This window comes from Nelumbo nucifera, chromosome 2 (assembly GCF_055504915.1).
Source record: "Nelumbo nucifera cultivar China Antique chromosome 2, China Antique-T2T, whole genome shotgun sequence".
NCBI lineage: Eukaryota > Viridiplantae > Streptophyta > Magnoliopsida > Proteales > Nelumbonaceae > Nelumbo > Nelumbo nucifera.
In genome coordinates, this window is record NC_142650.1 from 31,200,439 (window position 1) to 31,225,533 (window position 25,095).

Genomic DNA, 25,095 nt, shown 5'->3' on the forward strand with positions numbered 1-25,095 from the left:
GAGAAGTTTTGACCCACAATATCACTCTCAATAGAATGGTTTCCACCAAGGCTTCCATAGATTGACTTTATCCAAGAAGATTCTTCTGTTCTGTTCTGTTCCTCCTAACAGTCCATAAAACAGCCGCATTCAAGCATCTCTGTAAAGCTCTTCCCCTCATTCTTGGTGGAGAAAAGAGGGTGCAAAAAAAAGGTTCTTAGGGTCCAATTAGGGATTCCACCTGCAGCCAATAAGAGAGAAGAAAGAACTCCAAATGGCAGTTATAAATGGACAGGAGACTAGAAAGTGAACTTCATCCAACAGCACCTCATCCCTAGCTGGTTTCTTAATTATGTCCATGATATTTGCACCATCTCCTTTGTCATCCCCCATCCAAATCTGATGCCCCACCTTATTTTAGTCAATTGAACACTCCTATAGCATCTAGGGCATTCAGCTTCCGTTGGGCTCCCTTGACATCCATCTAGCAATAGATAATTTTACCTGGTTCTACCATCCAATGTCAAAGATACTTTGAATGGTCTAAACCAATATATTGATTCAAAGTGACTAGTAATAGGAATGTAATATCAAGGAATAAGTGTACAGATAGACTAAATAAGAGGATTTTTTAGCACATCTATAAAAGCTGGTTATATTACAAGGCAATGACATTCTAAGAGAAAATTATTGGAAAATACACATTGAGCAGCAGATTAAAAGGAGTAAAGTTGTAAAATTGCAAGAATGAAATAATGGGATAAAAAGGAATTGAGTAAAAAAATGCAACAATACCACATGCAGATGATAATGCACATAAGAAAATGAATATCAAAAAGCAAAAAATATATGATATAGGAGTTAATATAATACAACAGATCAATTTGATATTCATTTAAAGCAACATAAAAAGCAGACCATACTTGTTTGCGGCTTCTTTTTCCCTTGCCCAAAGCAGTAAATTGTTCGATTTTATGGACTTCATATCTATCCTTTAAAAGTTCCTCCCAATAATTTGTTCTTTCTGAATTAGTGAGATTAGTTTTATTTGCTGCAGAATCCTTTCGAGCTTCCTCTTCAGCTGCAGCTTCCACTTCATCTATATATTCAAAATTTGCTACCTACAAGAAATAAAAAAAAGAACATCATCAAGTATGTTGGAGAGCAAGAAGAAACAGAAGCAAAGCAGATGATATCACATGGCAATATTATACTTTTAGCACTGAAGTTACTCCAATCAAATTGCAAAGTGCTCTTTTGTCGAAAAGCACTCTAAATACCATGAGAAAATCAGAGGTTTCATCAATATTAGCTTCTATCTTGAGTCCATGATGCTGTAACACCTATGTTAACAACCTATGTTACCCAGATGTCTTGAGTCCCTGATGCTTTACCTCTATTAACCTATGTTATCAAAAAAATCAGAGGTCTCATCAAGTGTACAAGGGTTCCATATTGTCAGATAATTCATCTATAGTATAAATTGCATATCCAATATCATGTCCATGCATATCCTTAACATATCTGAATAGCATAGCTTAGAACTTAATTAACCAAGTCATAGAAACAATTCTTATCCATAAACCATAACTAGTGGGGATTTGTTAAGTTAAAGATAAACAATAGAAACACGTAAGAGTACACAATTGTTTTATATAATAATTAATAATCACTTATATTTTATATACTACTTTTAATAATTTTTTACAATACAAAAATGTAAAGAGACTGGGCCGAATGGGCCCTAACAGCCTCTCTTGTAATATCTTTTATTTTATGTTGATGGGCCACACTTAATGGGCCGGTTATTTATTCTTGTTTATTTCCTTTATGTAACTGCCAAGCTGGCCACCCACTTAAGGGCATACTTGTCATCATTAATTTTTTAGATCTTAATAAAATAGGGTTAGAGGAGAATGGAGTTTTATTTGACTCCTTCTCTTACCTCTTCTCTTCGCCATCTTCTTCTCTTATACAGTTATTCAGACCTGTTTTATTCTGCTAATCACTGAATTTAAACTTGATATTAGAGGACTGATTTACATGTTGGTATTAGAGCGGGTTTAGTTCCTCTTCCTTCTTTTTCTTCGTTCCTGTACACTCTAAAATCAAGAGAGTGTATGGAGAGATAGGTTCTCTATAGTATAGAGAATCGCTTGCCTAGTTGGTAGAAGGGTTTGGAGAGTTTAGTTCTGGCTAGATTTTGCCAAGAAGTGTTATTGTTCTGCTGCTGCCCGAAACCCTAGCCGACTAGAGATTTTCGAGGTTACCAGGAAAGGTGAAGCTCGGGTGTGGCGCTCTGTGCTTGGAAGGTGTCTTGTGACTGCTAAAAGAGGGCGGTTCAGGTTTGGAAGAGTTTGGGTTAGTCTGGTAGGTGCGACAGCATCTTCTCTCTTCCTCCCATCTGCTGGACAGAGCAAAACCCTAGTTTTTCAAAGACCCAAGTTCTGGTTTGGCTTCAAGTAAGTTTACATAGTCACAATTTTTTGTTCTTTGATTTTCGTTTGATTAAAGGATAAATACGGAAGTGAGTTCAAGCAGGTGCCGGTTTTTGGACCTGCCTCAATAGATTTCATTTTGACTGGTGTGACCACAATTAAGCTAGACGGGACGAACTATCTTGCTTGGGCACAATCTATACAAATCTATGTTTGTAGTAGAGGAAAACTCGGGTATCTCACAGGCAATAAGGTGAAACCCGAAGAGACAGACCCTGAATTTGAAAAATGGATGCAAGAGAACTACATTGTTATAGGATGGTTGGTAAACTCTATGCAACCCCATATAAGCCAGCACTATCTCTGGATGTCTTCGGCCAAGGAGATATGGGATAGTGTAACTGAGACCTACTCACAGAAACTGAATGTAGCCAGAGCGTACAAATTGAAAAGTGATGTGAAAAACCTGAGACAGGGGGAGAAGAGTGTGGCAATCTACTACTCTATACTAAAATCCCTATGGCAGGAAATTGATGTTATTGGAGACAGTGGTATGGGAGAGTAAAAAGGATGTTGAAATGTATAGAAAGTTGGTGGAGAGAAATAGGGTGTTTGAGTTTCTCACTGGACTCAACCCTGAGTTTGATATTATCAGACAGAATATTTTGGTCAGGGATGAGGTTACTCTTTCACAGGCATATGCTATGATAAGTAGTGAGCAGAGTAGGCAGCAGGTTCAGTTGCAGAGTCCATCTACATAACATTTTGCACATGCGGGAACGAAACCAAAGGGCCTTACTGAGAAGAAAGAACAAGTGTGTGAATATTGCAAGAAACCACGACATACAAAGGACACCTGCTGGAAGCTTCATCCTGAACTTCTCCCTGATAGCTTTAAGAACAATAATAACCCTAAGAAGGGCAATCAGGTGGGAAAACCCAAGACTGCTAATGCTGCTACAGTACCTGAAGGGGGAAGTAAGGAGAGTGAAAAGAAATCAACCATTGAACAGTTGGTTGCAATGAAGTTGGATTTTGAGAAGTAGGGGAGACTCCTAAATCACCTGGAAGCTACAGTTTCTTCAGCTCACCCTTCCAATAGTACATCATCATCATCGGCTTTTGCTCACTCAGGCACTCGTGCTTCTGCAAATCAGGCTTCAGCTTCAGGTAATCATAAAATCCCTTGGATTATCGATTCCGGTGCATCAGACCATACGACCAGTCTATCTAACCTTTTTTGATCATATCACCTTCTCTCTGGGAAAGAGAAAATATCCCTTGTCGATGGGTCCCTTGCCCCCATCTCTGGTAAAGGTGATATAAAGACCTCTGACACCCTGTTCTTATCTTCTGTTCTTCATGTCCCTAAGCTTAACACAAATCTCTTATCTGTTAGTAGCTTAACAAAGTCCATGAATTGCAACATAACTTTCTTTCCCACTCATTGTGTTTTTCAGGACCTGCAGTCTCAGAGGATGATTGGGAGTGGCCATGAGGCGAACGGAATATACTTGCTGGACACACCAGATCAAGCTTTGAGACCACCTCATGGAGTTGCCTTAGAGTCAGTCGTGTCAAAGTCTATTAACAAAATTTTATTATATCATTTTCGGTTGGTCACTTGTCTTTTTCTGCTTTGAATCATCTGTTCCCAGATAACTTTAAAGGAGTGTCTTTATCGAATCTTCATTGTGAATCATGTGAGCTGGCAAAGCATTGTAGACATTCCTATTCAATTAGCAATAAAAGATCACTTTCTCCTTTCCATATTGTTCACTCTGATGTGTGGGGGCCATATCACATGACAACCATGGAAGGTTACAGGTACTTTATCCTTTTTATTGATGATTATTCACGTTACACTTGGATTTATCTCATGAAATCCAGGGATGAAGTACCAGCTATTGTGAAAAATTTTCATGAACTCATCCTCACCCAGTTTAATACTCGTATCAAAATATTCCGCTCTGACAATGCTAAGGAGTATTTTGAGAGAACCCTCTCCACCTATCTTGAAACTTTTGGGGTTATTCATCAAAGTTCTTGTTCCTACACTCCACAACAAAACGAGGTGGCGGAAAGAAAGAGCAGGCATGTGGTTGAGGTTGCCAGATCCCTCTTGTTTGCATCTCATGTTCCTGTAAAGTTTTGGGGAGATGTTATTCTTACTGCTACCTTTCTGATCAACCGTATGCCCTCCTCGGTCCTTGGCTTTAAAACTCCTTTTAGTCTTCTCTTCCCGGATGAGGATCTCTTTTCTCTTCCTCTCCGTGTGTTTGGATGTACTTGCTATGGGCATATTCATAGTCACCAAAGGCACAACTTTGAACCTAAGGCTCATAAGTGTGTGTTTCTGGGATATGCCTCCACACGGAAGGGTTATTGCTGTTTTGATCCAGTTTGTGGCACCCGCTTTGTATCTCGGGATGTCACTTTTGCCAAGTTGACTCCCTTCTTTAATATTCCTCCTGAGGGGGAGAAATCTGATGAGCCCTTTGTTGTGTCTCCAACTGTTCCTCTTCCCGTCCCTTGTGAGTCCAATCATGGGGTGTCCACCTCTTCAACTGGACCTACCTCTGACATCCCAGCTCCTCCTCCTCCTTCTGCTCCTACTCTCCAAAGGTGATACCAAAAGCAAAGATTCAAACATATGCAGGTTGTTTCCACTCCTCCAGAAGAGCGTCTTGCCACTCCATCATTCCTGAGGAAACAGGTCAGCCCACTACTGACCCATCTCTGACTGTCCCAGACCTTGACCTTCCTATTGCTCTTTGCAAGGGCAAGCGGAAGTGCACAGCCCATTGTATCTCCAAACACTTATCTTACAGCCTTCTCTCCCCTTCCTACTACTCCTTTCTTGCCTCTGTGTCTTCCCATGTGATACTCAGGTTTGTACCGGAAGCATTATCTCAAGCTGAACGGAGGGATGCTATGATGACTGAACTTGATGCATTGCATAAGAACCATACCTGGGATAATGTGGACTTGCCAGAAGGGAAGGAACCAGTGGGTTGTAAATGGGTGTTTACCATTAAGTATCACTTTGATGGCTCTGTTGAAAGATTTAAGGCTCGATTGGTTGCTAAGGGTTACACCCAAATGTATGCCATTGACTATCTTGAGACATTTGCTCCTATTGCTAAGATGACTTCAGTCAGGTTTTACTTTCTCTAACAGCTACTTTTGACTGGCCCTTACACCAATTTGATGTTAAAAATGCCTTCCTGAATGGAGACACCTACATGAAGAGGTCTATATGTCTCTACCTCCACGAGTGTATGGGAAAGAAATGAAAGGCAAAGTGTGTAAACTACATAGATCTATTTATGGTCTCAAACAATCTCCTCGGGCCTGGTTTGAGAGATTTTGGGCTGCTCGTCTCATTTGCCTACATTCAAACACAATCTGATCATACACTATTCTTAAAGAAAAATGACTCTCTGGTGACCTTCTTGATTGTTTATGTTGATGACATTGTGGTCACGGGTAATGACATTGAAGAGGCCAACAAACTAAAAGGATTTCTCAACTCTAAATTTGAAATCAAAGACTTGGGAGATCTTCGGTATTGAAGTTGCTCGATCTAAGGATGGTATCTTCATATCTCAGCGCAAATATGTCCTTGATCTTCTTGTTGAAACTGGTAAACTTGGCGCTAAACCCATCTCCACTCCCATTAATCCTAATCATAAGCTTTCTGCCACAGATGGTGAACCTTTGCCAGATAAGGGAGTGTTTCAGAGACTGCTTGGGAAGTTGTTATACCTTTGCATGACTCGGCCAGATATTTCCTATGCAGTAAGTGTTATTAGTCAGTTTATGCATTCTCCCAGAGATACTCATCTAGCTACAAAAAGGGTTATGTGCTACTTGAAAGGTACTCCAAGGAAAGGTATTCTGTTTGCTAAGCATGGTCACATGAAGCTGGAAACCTTTACTGATGCAGATTGGGCAAGATGTATTGATGACAAAAGGTCCACCTCTGGTTATTGTGCTCTAGTTGTTGGGAATAATGTGTCTTGGAGGAGTAAGAAACAATCAGTAGTTGCTAGATCCTCAGCTGAAGCAGAATACAGGGCAATGGCTCATGGTGTGTTAGAATTACTATGGCTACAATCCCTTCTAGAGGAATTGGGGGTGGACTATGAGAAACCAATGATGCTCTATTGTGACAACCAAACTGCTATCAACATTGCACATAATCCTGTTCAACATGACAGAACTAAGCACATTGAGGTTGATAGGCATTTCAAAAGAGAAAGAGTCTCTTCAAGAGAAGTTACCATTCATCACATCAGAAGAGCAACAGGCTGATATCTTGACCAAGGGAGTTCCAAGGGGGAAATTGACACACTATACAAGCAAGCTGGGCATGATTGACATCTATGCTCCGCTTGAGGGGGAGTGTAAAGAGACTGGGCCGAATGGGCCCTAACAGCCTCTCTTGTAATATCTTTTATTTTATGTTGATGGGCCACACTTAATAGGCCTGTTATTTATTCTTGTTTATTTCCTTTATGTAACTGCCAAGCTGGCCGCCCACTTAAGGGCATACTTGTCATCATTAAATTTTTAGATCTTAATAAAATAGGGTTAGAGGAGAATGGAGTTTTATTTGACTCCTTCTCTTACCTCTTCTCTTTGCCGTCTTCTTCTCTTATACAGTTATTCAAACCTGTTTTATTCTGCTAATCACTGAATTTGAACTTGATATTAGAGGACTGATTTACATCTAAAAATAACAATAATTAATTTTAGATAGGGTTGCTCATCAAACTCAGGGATGGCAATTTTCCCCATTTCCTCGATCCCCGTGGGGATCCTCCCCGAATGGGGCAGGGATGGGGATGATTTTCCCCCCACAGGGACGGACATGGGAAAATTTTCATCCCCGTTGGTGGGAACAGTACAAGGATGGGGAGAGAACTCCCTGGCCTGTTGAGACCCCGATCCCTGCCCCATGGGATCCCCGCTAAAATATATGTGTATATATACACATAAGTTTAATATGTATATTAGGCATGACCCCGTAGTAAGTACGGGTCTATGATCTGAATTATTTTAATTTTTAAATACTCTATATTAAAAAGTTAGGTTAGATTTTTTACTTCATTTTTATAGATTTTTATTTGATTTACGAGACTTACCATATTTTATCTAGATGAATGGCCCACATCATTTATTAATTCATTTGAGACCACAATTTATGTTTACATGATAAATTTGAATTTGGTTTTTTATTTAATTTAGAAAATTAAATCAGTTTTAATTTGCAATTAACAATTTATGCTTTTCCTTATTTTTAACTTATGTAGTAGGCATGGCAAAATCCTAAGTACAGGGCAACTATTATTTTGTTTCTGATTCCGCACTTGTATGGTAAGTTTGAATTGAATATTTTAGGAAGGTGGAGATATTTTAAGAAGCATTAGATAACTGAGTATCTTGTGAGAGTATAGAATTATAGATAATGTTAAAAATTTAAAAAAAAAAATTATAAGTTTAGACAAATAGTGTAGAAAGATGGAGAGATGATGCTAACATAGACAATTACATTTTATACATGTAATACATATCCAATTAATTTTTATTTAAATAGTTGGTTTTATTTTTTTATCACATTTTAATTAACTTAAATTAAATTATTAGCTTCATATGGTTATTTAACCATTTTACTAATTATTCAGTCATTTTATTTTTTTGGAATAGTCATTTTTAATAATTATTGGATCATTTTGTATTTCTTTTTATAAACTTAATAATATATATTTTATCATGAATTAATGAATTGAATAATTAATTTTATGTACTAAGTTATTAATTTAGCCTACTTAGTTAAGTTATGAATTGAATTAAGTTATTCAAGCTAAGGTAATTAACTTTAATTGAATTAAGGGGCCAATTTAAATTCAATGACCAATACGGTGTAAAGATTAAACATAAATGAGTCAACTTATGTGGACCTATAAATTGTTAAATTAAAGTAATAAAATTTCATTGAATTAAGGGGTCAAGTTGAACTGAATAACCTGTATAGATTACAGGTTAGACATAAAAGGGTCAATATGTGGACCCATGGATTGTATGGGTGGCTTAAAATATACCCGTCTTTCCAAAAAAAAAACTGTTTAATTTGTCTTTAGTGACCTATATCAATTATTTTCAATTAACCACAATTTTCAATAATTGTGGTTTTGACTTCAATTATTTTCAATTAACTAAGAAGTGTGCGACAATTTGGCCGAGTTTATGATAGTTTTAATGAGTCTCACCATGTATTTTTTTTATTGGGTTGACTATGCATTTATTTTAAGATTTTGAAATGAAAGGGAAAAGTAAATATTTGAACCATGTATTTGTGGTAGTTTTAATGGGTCCCACCATGTATCCTTATTCGGTTGAGCATGCATCTATTAATTTAAATATTTTGAAAGCGTGATTTGAATTTTGAATTTTATTTGAAAATGTAAATAACCACTTCTAAAATACTATTTTCTGAAAAATTAGAGTGCCACGTGTCTGAATGGGGGAGGCTTCAGCTGACTACCTTCCATTAATATATAAATAATAGAAATGTACAAATACATCTATATGTTAATATTTTTTAAAATACGGTTGAATATGTTTGAATCTTTTCTAATAGGATTGTAAATTTTAATTATTTTATTTTTATTTTTAAATAAAATAAAAAACAAACATAATGGTTGACATTATAAAGAATCACGAGGAATGGGGAGAAGCTCCTGGTCCCCGCCCCACCACGTTGCCATTCCTATCAAACTAATGAAACAGACCAACCCAATTTCTAGTATTTCTAGTCGGCTTTGGTTCAACAATTTCCCAACCCGATTGGGTTGGATCAATTTAGCTTTGGCCATTTGTAAACTAGCCAAAATCGAACAATCAGACGATAGATATATATAATATTTTATATTTTTTTAATACGGAAAAGTGGGAAAATTCCATTATTTCTTAGGTTAAATTATTTTATATCATAAATTTAATTTTTAAATTTATTTTTTTAATAATGCCATTATAATTTTTTTAAACTTAAACTTATTTTTTTAAATTTAATTTTTTAAGTTTAAATCTTTTGAACGGTCCGACCAAACCAATGTAACCCGAGTGACCAACTCCCCAACCTAACCAGGTCAATTTGGTTAGCCAAACAACCTACAACTAAACCGAAATAACCCGTGAACACTAGTTTAATCTCCAATAATTATTAAAAATTTATAGCAAATACACAATAAATTAAATTTAAAAAGCTAAATAAGAGTAGTTACTCCAATAATTATTCAAAATTTTCTATTAAATAACAAAACAAAAATAGATTTATACATAATATTGAAAACATATTTATCACAAAAAACAATAAATAATTACTTAAATGCAATAAATATTAATTTTAGTATATATAGATATATAATAAATATAGATTAAGTTTTTAAAATTATTATTAAGAAACATTAATTTTTTTTTAAGTTATTTTCTAGAATTATTACTGAGTATAAATGAAATTAGTTATTTACAATATTGTTTACTTATTGAAATTATGTCATTATTTAAATTTTAAAATATTAAATAGTTGTTGAATTTAATAATCCATAAAATTATAGTACTATTAATATATAATTTTTTTTTATTTTAACTATTTAAAATCTAGTTATGTTAGATATTTCGTTATTTGAAATATTTAGTTATTTAACTAAATATTAAAAATCGTAATCTATTTATTATAATTGAAAGTTATTCAGTAACTATTTAAAATATATTATTATTTGATTTAAAATATTAATTTTAATATTTTGTTATTTAAGATATTTAGTTATTGAAGTATTTAAATAATATTTCATTTTTTATGTTGGATTTTTATTATTTGAATAATCCAAAAAATCATAACTTATATTGTTTGTACATAATTTCGTGATGAATTTTGTAAAAATATATAATTATTAATAATATGAATATAATTAAAATGATTATAATTATTTTTGTCTTTTTAATAAATATTTTTAAGTTATTATATAATTTTGTTAGAATATTTAAACGATTCTTAAAATTTTTAATTCAAACTTACTTTAGATAGATGTAGATAAAAAGTGGGGTAGAAGATAAATAAGAATAAGAGATAATTTAGGAGAGAAACTCTCTACTAAATTAGAGATAACTAAGGAGAAAGTTGGGGATAGTGGGGGAGGTTGTTTAGGATAAATTTTAGGATATTAGATTATTTAGGTTATTAGAACGTGTGGGGGAGAGAGAAAGAGAGTTTAGGAAGACCTTTTTTGGGAAAGTAGTTTCAAATTGGTAGTTTCAAAAATGACATGGATTAAAAAAGAAAAAACTCAAAAAAAGGAGAAAATTTCTAGACTTCATTCTTTCAATATATAGATAGATAGATAGATAGATAGATAGATAGATAGATAGATAACACAAAGTTTAATAAAATTATCAACATTAATTGACTAAGCCTCTAGAATCCATCCATCTTGTATATGTTCTCTTAACATGATCAAGGAACTCATGCCTCTTAATCCATTAAGAATACTACTTCTAGTGTATATAGCCACCAAGGAAAAGAGGGAGAGCACTGTGGGAAAACAAAAGGGCAACTACTCTTTGCACTAGAAGAGGGGGTGGGATTACGGGGTCCGGACAGCCTTGAGTATAGGACTGCTGTTGGAACTATTACATTCTTTTGTTCTTCGAACAATAAAACTTTTAATGAAAATTTCCAATGCACCTATTTGCATTAAGGAAAAATTGCACATGCAAAATTACACAAAAGAGTCACAAACCTTAAAGGCCTTTAAAAAGCCATCTTCCTCTTCATCGTCCACTGTTGCTTCTTCATCATCAACTTTCTCACGATCAAGTAATCTATTTTAGGAAAAACCATGAAAACCAAATTTCATTACCACAAAAAAATTAACAGTACGAAGACCACAAACATAGAATAATGGAACATATTTTACCTATCTATAGCAGCATCATCATAATGAATTTGTCGGGCCTTAGCCTCATCACTTTCATCAGCAAATAGCTCCTTTGAACCATATCTGATGATATCATCCAACTCTTCCTAGTGACAAGATTCCAAGTGGAAGTTAGCCTCATCACTTTGCATCACTTGGAAGCTTAACAAAATGCACTTTGCAGTTATATCTGAAAGAATAGAATGTGACAAAAATAATTTCATGATCAAACTATGTAGTGTACATTGTACGAATAATGCTGACAGTATTCACACATGAAAGGCAATCATGGCTGAGTTTCTTACAAGATGTTAAGAAGTCCTCACATTCAAGGATTAAAATGTCCCCAAATAAATTGAGGGCCATATCAGTAAGGGTCATTTGATTACAGCTGTAATAGCCCAACTTAATGGCTTATGGCTTTGTCATTAAGCGGTTAAAATAACTAAAAAGCCATTACCCAATGATGATCCCAATTCAAATTCAGCCAGGAACTCACAACCTCAAAAACTTATTCACTAAAAGACAATCCAATAAGTCATTCAGTAATGCAGTTAAGCCACTTCAGCCAATAAAAAATGGCCCACAACAACCTTAAGACGCCTATATCAGAAAAGCACAGAGACAATTGAGCATACCAGATAAGTAAGATATGAATAACAAGGGAAAAGAAAAGCATGTAAAGCATGTATAAAACAGTTGCATTAGCACTCAAAGTCTCAAACAACAATAAATACAGGATAGGAAATGCAAATTAATTTACTCATTAATTATGGAACACAGTGATACAACATTGATTTTCCTTTTTTTTTTCTTTGACTAAAGTAATGGCTAATGAATTGCATTACCTATTAGAGAGAAAAGAAGACAAGAATAAGGAGAGAGGTTAAAGAGAACAAGTTCATAGCCACCAGTATCAATACTCTAAAGCGTGCTTATATATGAATGTGATCAGAGCAAAGATGAAATTCATGGTCATTTGTATTCCCAAGATAATAGCACTAAATGAAATAGAACTGAAAGAGTTCTTTTAATCAATCAGGATAATATTAAAATGATTTTGACTTTCGAGAGGATTTGCATATATCATGATGAATGAAAAATAAAAAAGAAAAAAAGTCTCTGACAAACACAAAAGTATACCTGATTAAGGTTTTGTGTCTTAAGCCGGCCCACAACTAGATGCTCTAAAACCATTTTCTTCTTTGTCATCTGCATCATCCTTTCTTCAATGGTTCCTCGCGTTATGAGCCTATAAATCATTACCTGAAACATCACACCAGTCACCAAATGATGTCTTTGTTCAACCATAGAAAAAGAAGAAAAATCTGAGAACCATCTTCCCGCATGCTACTTATGAAACTACACTTAACCTTATTAGTTTGCCCAAGCCGGTGAGCTCTGGCCATTGCTTGTAGATCGGCATGGGGATTCCAATCACTGCAGACAGAACAGAATGCCACTAAATAGATAAAGTGGAACCTGAAATAAAGATATGAAATGGTAACAAGTAAAAAGCAGGAGAAACAAACAAAAAAAGGCTGTTACCTGTCATAAATAATAACAGTGTCTGCAGTTGCAAGATTTATTCCCAATCCCCCTGCTCTAGTAGAAAGCAGAAAACAAAATCTTGAAGAATTCTTGGCATTGAAACGGTCTATGCGGACTTGCCTTTCTGCTCCAGCAACTTTGCCATCTATCCGTTCATAGTGCCATTTCTTACCAAAAAAAAAGATGAAGTTGAGATTGTTAGATCAAGATACTAACATGGGAAAACCACATCCATTCAACACTTGTTTACAAGAAATTCCATTTTCAACTGCAAAAGAACATATCACAGAATTGTATAATAGTTACACCTTATAAGCCAAGTAGTCTTCCAGCAAGTCCAGCATGTGCTGAAATTGTGAATATATCAGAACTCTATGCCCCTGCTCTTTTAGCTTGACCATCATCTTGTCCAATAACTGCAACTTCCCAGAAGAATCTAACAACTGCCTGCCAGTTGAAAGTAAAAAAGATAGAAGCACAAAAATTAATGAAATAAACAAAGAATGCTCACTAGCAGAAAATAAGTAAATGAAGCTTCAACCATATGGAAAAACTTCAAATTTTCTGGGAGAAGATTACTTCAAATTCAAGAAATAACCAAGAAATTATCTCATTCTACCCCAAAATTTAAGAATCTAGCTCTAATTTTAAGATAAAAATGTATGAATGGCATCTATTGAACCTTGCAAGCATAGAACTTGCATTCATAAGAGTCAAAATTATCAGTAATAAGCAGGTAGCTAAGCATATGATATTAAAATTACTTGTAAGCTTCACCAGTGTCCTCTATCTCTGGTTCGACTCCTTCTAACATATATGCATGACAACAAAGCTTGCGTAGTTCCATTACCACATTGATTAGAGAAATCTGCAAACATAAGGAAAAGAGAGAAAAAGAAAAGGGCAACAATTAGCCATGATATCTGCATATCAAGAACAGGAAAAATGAAACTCATGCCAATAAAATATGCCATATTACCTGAGGACCACCCCGGCGAGTTAGTAGTTGATAGTTACGGGTCAGAATGGCTTTGTAGTATTCTTTCTGCTTGCTATTCAATTCAACACGCAAAATAAGTTCCTTTTTAGGAGGCAACTCTTTCATGACATCCTTCTTCACTCCTACGATTTCAACAAACAATTAATCAACAAGCTAATAAATTAGAATAGTTAAAATAGAACAGCAACCACGCTTTACAGTTTAACCAAAGACTTCACAGCTAGTTTATCAGGAAGCTCATGAAACAGTAGTTAATACATATGCAAAAAGAAATAACTGAATTCATTAGGAGAAACCTAAATCACACTTCGAAGAAATGCAACAGACATGACTAGAACCAACCAGGAACCACATTCACTAGATGAGTCTTCAGAATCATTAACAACTGGAAAAGTTAAAGAAAAAGAAGGGGGGGGAGAATTCTACCAGATTCCCATGCAAAGGGCAAAAATAATAATGGAACCGAAATCTTAAAACAGCATCAACAGGAAAAAATACCATATAAATATCATGCAAGTGATAATAAAATTCTACTGGATCTCACTGAAGAGATAAACAAAAGACAACTAAATGTTCTGCTCGCCACAGATATTCAAAAACTAAGAGTTAGATGAGAGAGCAGGAACAGAACAGGTAGCACCAGAGGATAGAAAGTCAAAGTTTATACTTCTAAGAAGATGTGGAGCTAGCATTTTATGAAGCCTGGCAATCTGCTCCTCTTGATTGATATCCTTGAACTCCTCCTGAAATTCCTCCAAACTTCCAAACTGGCAAGTGACCCACAAAAATATAGATCAGAAATATGGATAGTACACTCATGCAAAAGTGGCAGATGTACAGACCTTTCCAGCATCAAGAAAGTGCATGAGCATGAATAACTCATCCAGGTTATTCTGAAAACGAATCAAACAAGTCAAAGTTAATAAACTTATGCCAACCATTGATTAAAATGTTGTAGCAAGTCAACAGTCTGGAGAGGAAAAGAAACAAAATATTAATAAACATAGAAGAAAAATAAAAGAACCTCCACAAAAACACTAATGAAGAGAAATTAGAAGAATGGATAAAACCAACATAAAGAACAATGGATGGAATGCTGGAATATGGGAAAAAATGATAGTGAGTATTCTTCCAGTTAAAAATACTTTGTTCTCAGGCTCTTAGACAGGACAATTATTGGGCAAAAATGATATTGAGTATTCACGGGCTCTTTGACAATGGATAGGATGCTGGAGTATTGGCTAGTGCAAATCAAGCTTCTCCATGGAAAGCCATCAATGAGATTCTGCAATCATTCCTACCCTTCATCAAATATAATCCTTGTAGCAGTAATAGTATTAAGTTCTGGAAACATATTTGTCTGGGTCCTCCCCTTTGAAGGAACATTTGCCCTCATTGTATCCACTAACTTGGTTTAAAAATGAGCCTATTTCCAAACTCCTTATTCCTTCAAACTCAAGCAATGGATTTACAAGGGATTTGAGTTTTCAGAGAGGTATAAGAGATTCTGAACTTTTTTTTTTATCAGCTATAAGAGATTCTGAACTTCAGAATGTACTCCACCTACTTCAAATTCTGGAAGAGCTCTATTTTGATCCTTCCAAGCCTGATACTCGAATTTGGGCGTGTACTCCCTCAGGTTCTTTCTCTTGCACTTCTTTCTTTAAAGCCTTATCTCAATCTTCCACTAGCTCTCCGCCTTCTTATCCAGTCAAGGAGGTATGGTGCAAGCTTATTCCTCCTAGGGTTGGATCTTTTTGTTGGGAAGTTGTTCATGAGAAAATTGATACTGGTGATTTGCATCAAGGAAAACGACCGAAGTGGTGTACCTTGTGTAAGGCTAACGGTGAGAATTGTTTCCACTTACTAATCTCTTTGTAGTTTTATCACTTCAATTTGGGAATGGTTATTCTCTTTGTTTGGATGTAGGTGGAATCCTCCTGCAGATATTCAAAGCCTTCTTGCTCCAACTACCTTTACATGGACAAAAGGGGAAGACTTATTTAGAGATGCACAAGAGCGGAAACAATATCAACAATTTGGGAAGAAAGGACCCATAATATTTTTGGAAATGGAGAGAGGTAAGGAAGGTATAATTGAAACAATAATAATTGAGTGGAAGGAGATTGTGCAGATGCACTTAGGCTTATTCTGCAGGTTGGTCAAGCTTAGTAGTGGAAGGAGATTGTCAAGTGGCTTATGAGTTGGCTGGAGAGTATGAAAGATGACCCTTGGGTACTCCCAACTTTTAATAAGAAAGTTCAATATTTGGCATCCACCCTTAACTGTTCATTCGGGAGGAACACCTTGGACGACTAATATTGTAGCAGATGCACTTAGGCTATGTTTGGTTTGAAGGAAAAGGTAGGGAAAAGAAGGGAAAGATAGGGAAACCTATACAAGGTTTGTAAAGGTTTCCTTACCCTTCCCTTCCCTTCCTTTCCTTGCCTTTTCCTTCAAACCAAACATAGCCTTAAGGTATGGAGTAATAAGGGAAATCTACTGTGGGGGGAACCAGATCTGGAATCTGTGTTCTTTTTTCTCTTTTTTTCCGTATATTACAGATGGAGAACTTGTTAGGTAAGGAATGCCCTCAGTTCCTTGACACGCTAGGCACTTAAAAATATCATTGTTGTTTCTGATTTTATGCATACAGTTTTTTCACTCACTGTTTACTAGAAAAATAAGGGGAAAGGGCTGACGGGGACTAAGAATGCACAAGTGAAAAATCTGGCAAGGCATGATAGGCTAAAAGGTTACTATAATGGAGAATTAAGGATGTTAATAGTTAATTGCTAAAAAGGCTAGATAAGGGAGAGATGGTCGAAGGTGTCCAGAAATTCACATTTGAGACACCTGTGGTGTAATTTTCTTGGCTTGTCCCAAGTCTAAAATATGATAAATGTGATCTCTCAAATATATATGGAGTATGGACTCATATAAGTTAGTGAAAGAGCAGAAGTTTAGGGAGGATCCAAACATGGACTTGTTTTGGGCTTGCCTCAAGGGGCATGGTACAAAGGTAGCTAATAGAATTAGGAATGAAAGATAGTTAACATCATATTAGTTATTTGAAATAATGCAATTGGAAAGAAATAAAGAAATTAAAAGTTTGACATGCTTGAATATATTTTGTATGCCATTTTTTTATTTTATTTTTGTATTTTTCACTTTGAATATGTTTTATATGATATGTTTATGTATTCAAATTTGAGTTAATAGGCTTTTAAAACATTTAGTTTAAAATTAAAGTTTGAATTCTTTTAATTAATACTATTTTAAATATTTTCTTAATTTATTTTGAACCTTTTACATTTTATGATATTTTTATGAATTTTTTTAATTTTGTGCCTTGCTTCAAAAAGGCATGCACCTCGCCTTTCACTTTTAAAATACTAACTAGACCTTTATTTTTTCAATAAAGGTGAGATCTTCCAGCTGCATGGTATTCAAACCTAAAAGGAGTAGGGCCTCCACAAAGGGGGCAATGATCAGAGGTTACTCTAGGAAGTGCTTTCAACACTAAACTCCCCCAAAATTCTTCCGAATCCACCAAGAACAGGAAGTCTAATTTGGAATGAACCGCAACTTCTTGAAAATTACGCCAAGAAAAGAATGCTTGTAGTAATGGAGGCTCTTTTAACTCCAAACAATCCACCAATGCATTAAATTTCCTCATGCTCATGGTTATGCCTTTATTTGGGTTATTTTATTCACGTGTATATCTTATAACATTAAAATCACCACCCAAAGACCGTGGTCCTTCCCATAAGCCTCAGATTGCACTCAACTCCTTAACTCTTCCCAAAAAAAAAGGTCCTTCTCTCTATATGAGTTAGGACCATAGACAATTGTTAAAGCCCATACCCTTCCATCACATAGCCTTTTTACTTTTATTGAGATTGAGTATTGTCCAATCAGTTCCTCCTAGTAGGCTTGTAAATGGAACAAATTCGAATCAAATCAAGTGATACTCGTATTCGATTCCAATCAAAGAACAAGCGAATTCTAATCAACATCCATCAGTTATTCAAAAATACAAACTTAATTCGAATTTGTTTAGAGTACCGAATATTCGAAGTGATTCAAATTTGACCAATTGTAAAACCATTGAAAATCCTAATTCTAGAAATCAGATCAAGAAAGAAAAAATCCCTTTGGCTATGAATTGTGAACAAAAAAGAAAAACCTCAAGAAACTAGAACAAGAAGAAAAGAGAAGCAAAAAACACCTAAAATTTTAAGAATAAAAAAGAGAGATGGAGAAATAATGGGAAGAGCAAGAGATAAGTTGGAATGCCAGGAAGCCCATTTGTCATTGACAAAATCTGGTGTTGTCTCCCTTTTCTCCATGCTACCTCTGAATTTTTTTTTTTTTGTTAGTGTTCGGTCTACCTGTTAGACTGATAACAGTCAAGGAAGAGAGAGAAGAGAGGAGAGAAAGAGAGAAAGAGAGAAAGCAGAAGAACAAAAGAAAAACAAGGAGAAAAGATTCTAGTTCAAATGAGAGAAAAAGTTCTCTCTCCCATTCGGCCAGATGTATTTTATATTACTAAAATAATGTGGAAAAGTCACATATGCCCCTACTTAAGTAAGGGACATTAAATCTAACATAAACTTACATCAGCACCTAAACACAAGCACAAAAGACAGAAATACCCCTACATACTCGACACTAACACTCCCCCTCAAGCTGGAGAGTATATATCATATAATCCCAGTTTGTTACATATGTAGTCCACTCTCCCCCGACTCAACCCTTTAGTAAACAAATCTGCCCATTGGTTCCCTGCGTTGACATATGCAATGTCTATCACTCCACTCAGCACCTTCTCTCTAACAAAGTGACAGTCAACCTCAATGTGTTTGGTTCTCTCATGAAATACCGGATTAGAGGAAATGTGAACTACAGCCTGATTGTCACAGTAGAGCTTCAATGGAGTATCAACAGTGTATCACATTTCCTGTAGAAGGTTCCTTAGCCACATAATTCACAAGTAGTATGTATCATAACTCTATATTCTGCCTCTGCACTGCTTCTTGCCACAACTGTCTGCTTCTTGCTTTTCTATGTCACCAGATTACCCCCAAGAAAAATGCAATAGAATGTGGTAAATCTCCTATCAAATACAGAACTGGCCCAATCAGCATCAGTATATCCTTCTATTTCAAGTTTTCCACCACTTATGTATATCAAACCACGACCAGGAGCCCCCTTTAAATACCTCATAATCCTTATAACCGCATCCCAATGTGGAACTAGAGGTTTCTACATGAACTGACTTACCACACTAACTGCGAATGAAATGTCTAGCCGAGTGATGGTTAGGTAGTTCAGTTTACCTACTAGCCGCTGATATCTGCCAGGGTCTTCAACACTTCACCCATATCACTGCTCAGCTTAGTGTTTGTTTCCATAGGAGTTTCAACTGGTTTAGCACCTAACAAACCAGTTTCTTCAAGCAAATCAAGAACATATGTCCTCTAACACAAGTTAATACCATGCTTGGACCTTGCTACCTCTATCCCCAAGAAATACTTCAATTTACTAAGATCCTTTGTCTGAAAATGTTCCTGCAGAAAGATCTTCAACCTGTCAATGCCCATTTTATCATTCCCGGTATAGACAATATCATCTACATACACCACTAATAGGATATTCCCTTCCTGAGAGTCATGACTGAAGACAGAATGGTCAACTTGGCACTGTTTCATACCAAACTTCTTTACTACCTCACTAAATCTGCCAAGCCATGCTCGAGGAGACTGTTTAAGCCCATAAATGGCCTTCAGTGGTTGGCACACCTTACCATCCTCCCCCTGAGCAACAAACCCCGATGGTTGCTTCATATAGACCTCCTCGAGTGGATCACCATGCAAAAAGGCATTCTTGATATCAAGCTAATAGAAGGGTCAATCATACATGACAGCAAGAGAAATCACAACACGGACTAAACCAATCCTAGCAATCATAGAGAAAGTCTCTATGTAATCAATACTATAGGTTTGGGAATACCCTTTGGCAACCAATCTAGCTTTCAGCCGCTCTACACTACCATTAGGTAAAGACTTATTCGTATAAACCCACTTACAACCAACAGCCTATCAGGAGGAAGAGTGGTGAGTTCCCATGTACGATTATGAGCTAGAGCTGAGAGTTCTACTTCCATTGCACGGCACCATCCTGGAGAGGCAAGGGCTTCCTGGACATGTTTAGGTATAACAACAAAGGATAACAAAGAGATAAACTAGCGATAGGAAGTGGAAAGGTGAGTCAATGAAACGTAATTAGAAAATACGATGAAGGGTATAACTGCGCTTACCTTCCGCAAGGCAATGGGAAGATCAAGATCAAATACTGGGATCAGGGCTGGTGTGGTAATAGCTACCAAATCTGTCAACAATGATGAAGCTGGAGGAGGTGTCGGAACATGTGGGCAATGTGTATACACGTGATGGATCGATGGTTGTTCAACAGGTGGTGGCACCGGAGGCAAAGACTTGGTCACTCCGAGGACAAGGGAAACAAAGTCCACAACTGGAAGAGGAAGAGGAGGAGGTAATGAGGAGGAAAAAACAACACCGGACCCCAAGAAGAATGGAGTAGACTCAAAGAAAGTAACATCAGCACATACAAAGGAACGCCGTGAGCTAGGGTGATAACACTTATACCCTTTTTGAGTCCGGGAATAGCCAAGGAAGATGCACTTAATAGACCGTGCATCTAACTTGTCCATTCTTGGCCCCAAATTACGAACAAAACAAACGCATCCAAAAACTCGAGGAGAGAGAATAAATGGAAACAAGGTAGGAAACAATATGGTGAATGGAGAATGACCATCAAGGATAGACGTGGGCATCCGATTAACCAAGAAGCAGGAAGTAAGCACTGCATCACTCCAAAAGGATTTGGGAACATTTATGTGATGCATGAGGAGCCGAGTTGTTTCCAAGAAGTGACGTTTCTTTCTCTCAGCCACCCCGTTTTATTGTGGGGTGTAGGTACATGAAGTCTGATGTATAATGCCATGTTGGTTTAGGTAGTCTTGAAATGATGAAGAGAGATATTCACGGCCATTATGATAAAGAAAAATTTTAATGTGAACACCAAATTCGTTGCAAATCTAAGCATAAAACTTTTGGAAAATGGTAAACAATTCACTTCTTTCTTTCATTAAATAAAACCACATCATCCTTGAATAATCATCAACAAAAATGACAAAATATTTATATCCATTATATGACATCACTTTATAAGGACCCCAAACATGTGAATGAACCAAAGAAAAAGGACTCAATACACAATTATCAACTCTAGGACTAAAGGGAACATGATGATGTTTCCCCAACTAACACGACTCACAATCAAAAACAGAAAGATGACTCAATGAAAGAACCAAAGACTTCAAAACTTTCAATGAAGGATGACCAAATCAACAATGCCACTGGAGAGGAGAGAGGGACGATTGGAGAACTGTTGACGTACTTCCACCGCCATCAAGATAATACAATCCACCAGCTTCATGCCCTCCACCAATCTTCATCCCCGTCTTGAAATCCTAAAAAACACACGAAGAGGGGCAAAAGGTAATGGAGCAATTAAGAGACTTGGTCAACTTACTAACAGACATAAGATTAAAAGGAAATTTAGAAGCATACAAAACTGAGTATAGGGATACAGGGTCCAGGTCAACATTACCAACACCACAAATGGAGGATGTGAAACCATTAGCAAGGGTAATAGATTGTGATGTTGGGCAAGGAAAGAGGGAAGAAAACACACTTGGAGTTCCAGTCATGTGATCGGAGGCTCCAGAATCAATAATCCAAGGATGGGGTGTGGATGCCATACAAGCCATACCCGAGTGTGCAAGAGTGGTTGTGTTCTGATGAGATGTGGCCTGTACTAACCTCTCATACTCATCACGGGGAATACTCGTCATCTCCTTCCCAGTAACATCTGTGGATGGAGGTACCTGATCATCTAAATGGCTCTCCTGTTTAAAGCTATTATCACTGATCATGGCATGGTTGGCCCAAATTGAAGATGGACCATGCAAGTCATAACAATAATTGAAGGTATGTCCATCCATACCACAATGTATACACCTCCTTGGACCCGAACTACGTCCTCTACCACGGGCTCCCCCTGAATCTCGACCTCCAGTACGACCACCACCACAGTTATAAGTAGGTCCACTACCACCACTCCGGTCATATGCCGTCCACTACTACCACTATGGCCAGATTGAGCTCCCCAAGCTCCACCTCTAACACCACGGCCTCTAGATACTGCTAGGGCTGATCTATCAGAAATATTAGGGTTCTCGGTAGATCCAATGGAAATCCTCCTAAGTCGAAACACCTCTTCTAAGGAAGGGATAGCTGACCCTCCTAGTATCTGAGCCCGCACTGGTTCATATTCAGATTTCAGCCCCACCAAAAACCGAGTCACATCAAGTTGTTGCTGAATTTTGACATCAGAAGTGAGGGGGTGATAAACATTCAATTCATTACGAATGTTTCTCATACTAGCATAGTACTCCTCAAGACTCTGATTACCCTGTTGTAGATTAAAGTATTCTTGGTACAACTGATATACTCTGGTTGTGTTGTCTTGACCCGAATACAGCTTCTTAGCATGGTCCCACACTTCTTTGGTAGTATGAAGGAACATGAAATTTACACTAATCATGGATTCCATACTATTCCATAACCATGTGATGATTTGTGCATCTACCTGCTCCCAATCATCATACTCGGGAGAATCGGTGGAAGGTTTTTCATCCCTTATGTGCTTCACCTTCTTCTTTGCCTTACGAAAGACTTCTACAGATTTGGCCCAAGGTACATAATTTTCTCCATTCAGCTTAATGGAGGTCATTTGAACATTCAGGTGGTCAGTAGGGACCATCACACTAGTCTTGCTATCATTGTTGTCTCCCATTGCTGAATTCGGCAAACTGCACACTAGATCACACTACACACTGATTTCAGCACGTACTACTGCTGCAAATTGCACTCTTTACACCACAAACCCAACTCCACGACTACCTGAAACTTCACAACACTGTTTGAGGAATACCCCCCCTTTGAATCACACTGAAGGGTGCACAAACCCTAGCACACTACAATCTGAAATCCCACCATACAGTCTGAAATAGACTTCTCATATAATTCACACCAAAAAAATGCATAAAACCTCTTACCTGATCACCAAAAATCAGACCACACAAGACACCCACTGCACCACACGAATCAGCCCTCTTCTCTTCATCGATTAGGGGAGGGCTTCTTAGAAACTGCAGCAACCGACCACAAACACCACAACTGGAGGCATAGAAACCTCCAAGGGAAGAGAGTGATCACTCCTTTTCAGTCCTTTCCCTTATCTCTAGCTGATGGTGAAGAAAACAAGAGAAAACCCTAGGCTGGGTGCGCAAATAACAGAATTCTGGGCAGATTCGATTTGCTAAGTTTGGTTCTAATACCATGTTAGTGTTCGGGTCTGCCTATTAGACTAATAACAGTCAAGGAAGAGAGAGAGAAGAGAGAAGAGAGGAGAGAAAGAGAGAAAGGAGAAGGGTAGAAGAGAAACAAGGAGAAAAGATTCTGGTTCGAATGAGAGAAAAAGTTCTCTCTCCTATTCGGCTAGATGTATTTTATATTACTAAAATAATGTGGAAAAGTCACATATGCCCCTACTTAAGTTAAGGACATTAAATCTAACATAAACTTACACATCAGCACCTAAACACAAGCACAAAGACACCCCTACATACTCGACACTAACATTTGCCATGAAAGATGAGTTGCAAAGTTGCATGTTAGAATATAGGGAAGAAAGATAAAATGCGAGAGGAAAAATGGGGGAGATAGAGGGGTTAATGGGTTAGAATACAAGGGAGAAATAGAGAAGAGATAAAAAGAGGGAGCAAAAACAAGAGTTGCAGGTAGGATATGGGGAGAAGAAACACAGAGAGGGAGGGAAGGGAAAACAAGGGAGACGAAGCGGAGAGGAGGAGTTAAGGAGTAATGGTCTTAATAAAAGAGTTAAAGTCAAGTGAACATTATTGTCATCAATTGTTTTTTGTCTATTATGTTAAATAAGTAACTTTTTCTAAAAGGTGTAAGAGTATTAGAATATAAGACATGTAACCCTATATACATTGTACGTATATATTTTATATTACTATATATTATATTTATATTCAATCGAATTTGAATATTTATCGAATTGCATCAGCATAGATTTGAATTCGGTTCAATAAATTAATCGGTGTTAAAATTTAATTCAAATTCAACCATTAAATCAATCAAAGTATCCAAATTCGATTCATTTATGCTGGATATGGAATTCGAAATCAGATACTCGGATACCATTTACACCCCTAACTCTAGGCATCCCAATTCTTTATTCTTCCAAACCGTAAGAATTCCTCCAAATGCACCCCAAAATGGAACGTAAGACCAACTCAAGCCCCTAATACCCCAGAAAGTCCTAATCCAAACCAAACCAGATTGCCAATGAGCCTTCTCAAAAGGCCCCCAATTCCTGCAGCTGCAGGGACATCTAAAACTCCCGTCAAAGTTCAGAATAAAATCTCTTTCTTGCCTTGGGGGCTACAAGGTAAGAAGCCTGTAAATGGTCCGGGGCATGAGTAGCAGATCAAGCCAGCTTCTCTGCACTTATATATTGAGCCCTTCAAAAGATAACATCCTCTTTCACAGTTGTAATGGGAAAAAAAATGGCAATGACTGTAATCACCTAAATGCTAGAATTATGTCAGTAATATCTTGGTAAGTTGGCAAATAATCACTTTCATATATAGAATACTTCCACTTTACGCTCATTTGTTAGTCAGGTATTTATCATGTGTTCTGATCAATGGAAAACAAAAGACAATATGACTTTATGGCAACAATAATATTTTTATGAATTATGGCAACAATAATTTCACAGAACAGTTTTTATGATACAATATTAAGAAGACCCAACCTGAAGAGGAGTGCCAGTTAAAAGTATACGATGTCTACTCGAATATTGCTTCAAGGACAGAAACAGTTTTGAATCTTTATTCTTAAGGCGATGGCCCTCATCAACAATCTGCACAAAGATATCCAAGTAATAAGTAGCAATATACAAA

The 25,095-nt window shown here is 36.7% G+C and overlaps 1 protein-coding gene across 2 annotated transcripts in view; it reads right to left on the bottom strand.

Annotated features, from left to right (window-relative positions):
• The window catches only part of PKL (chromatin remodeling factor CHD3 (PICKLE)), a 72,838-nt gene that overhangs the window by 31,385 nt on the left and 16,358 nt on the right, over positions 1–25,095 (bottom strand). For both annotated transcript variants that reach the window (XM_010267348.2, XM_088897601.1), the window contains exons 10-21: positions 24,948–25,055; positions 14,792–14,842; positions 14,617–14,716; positions 13,929–14,071; positions 13,714–13,817; positions 13,258–13,396; positions 12,947–13,116; positions 12,772–12,838; positions 12,542–12,664; positions 11,399–11,505; positions 11,222–11,303; positions 903–1,100 (exon numbers count right to left, since the gene is read on the bottom strand). In XM_010267348.2, the coding sequence (XP_010265650.1) occupies positions 903–1,100; positions 11,222–11,303; positions 11,399–11,505; positions 12,542–12,664; positions 12,772–12,838; positions 12,947–13,116; positions 13,258–13,396; positions 13,714–13,817; positions 13,929–14,071; positions 14,617–14,716; positions 14,792–14,842; positions 24,948–25,055 (1,392 nt within the window). The remainder of the gene's footprint in view (positions 1–902; positions 1,101–11,221; positions 11,304–11,398; positions 11,506–12,541; positions 12,665–12,771; positions 12,839–12,946; positions 13,117–13,257; positions 13,397–13,713; positions 13,818–13,928; positions 14,072–14,616; positions 14,717–14,791; positions 14,843–24,947; positions 25,056–25,095) is intronic.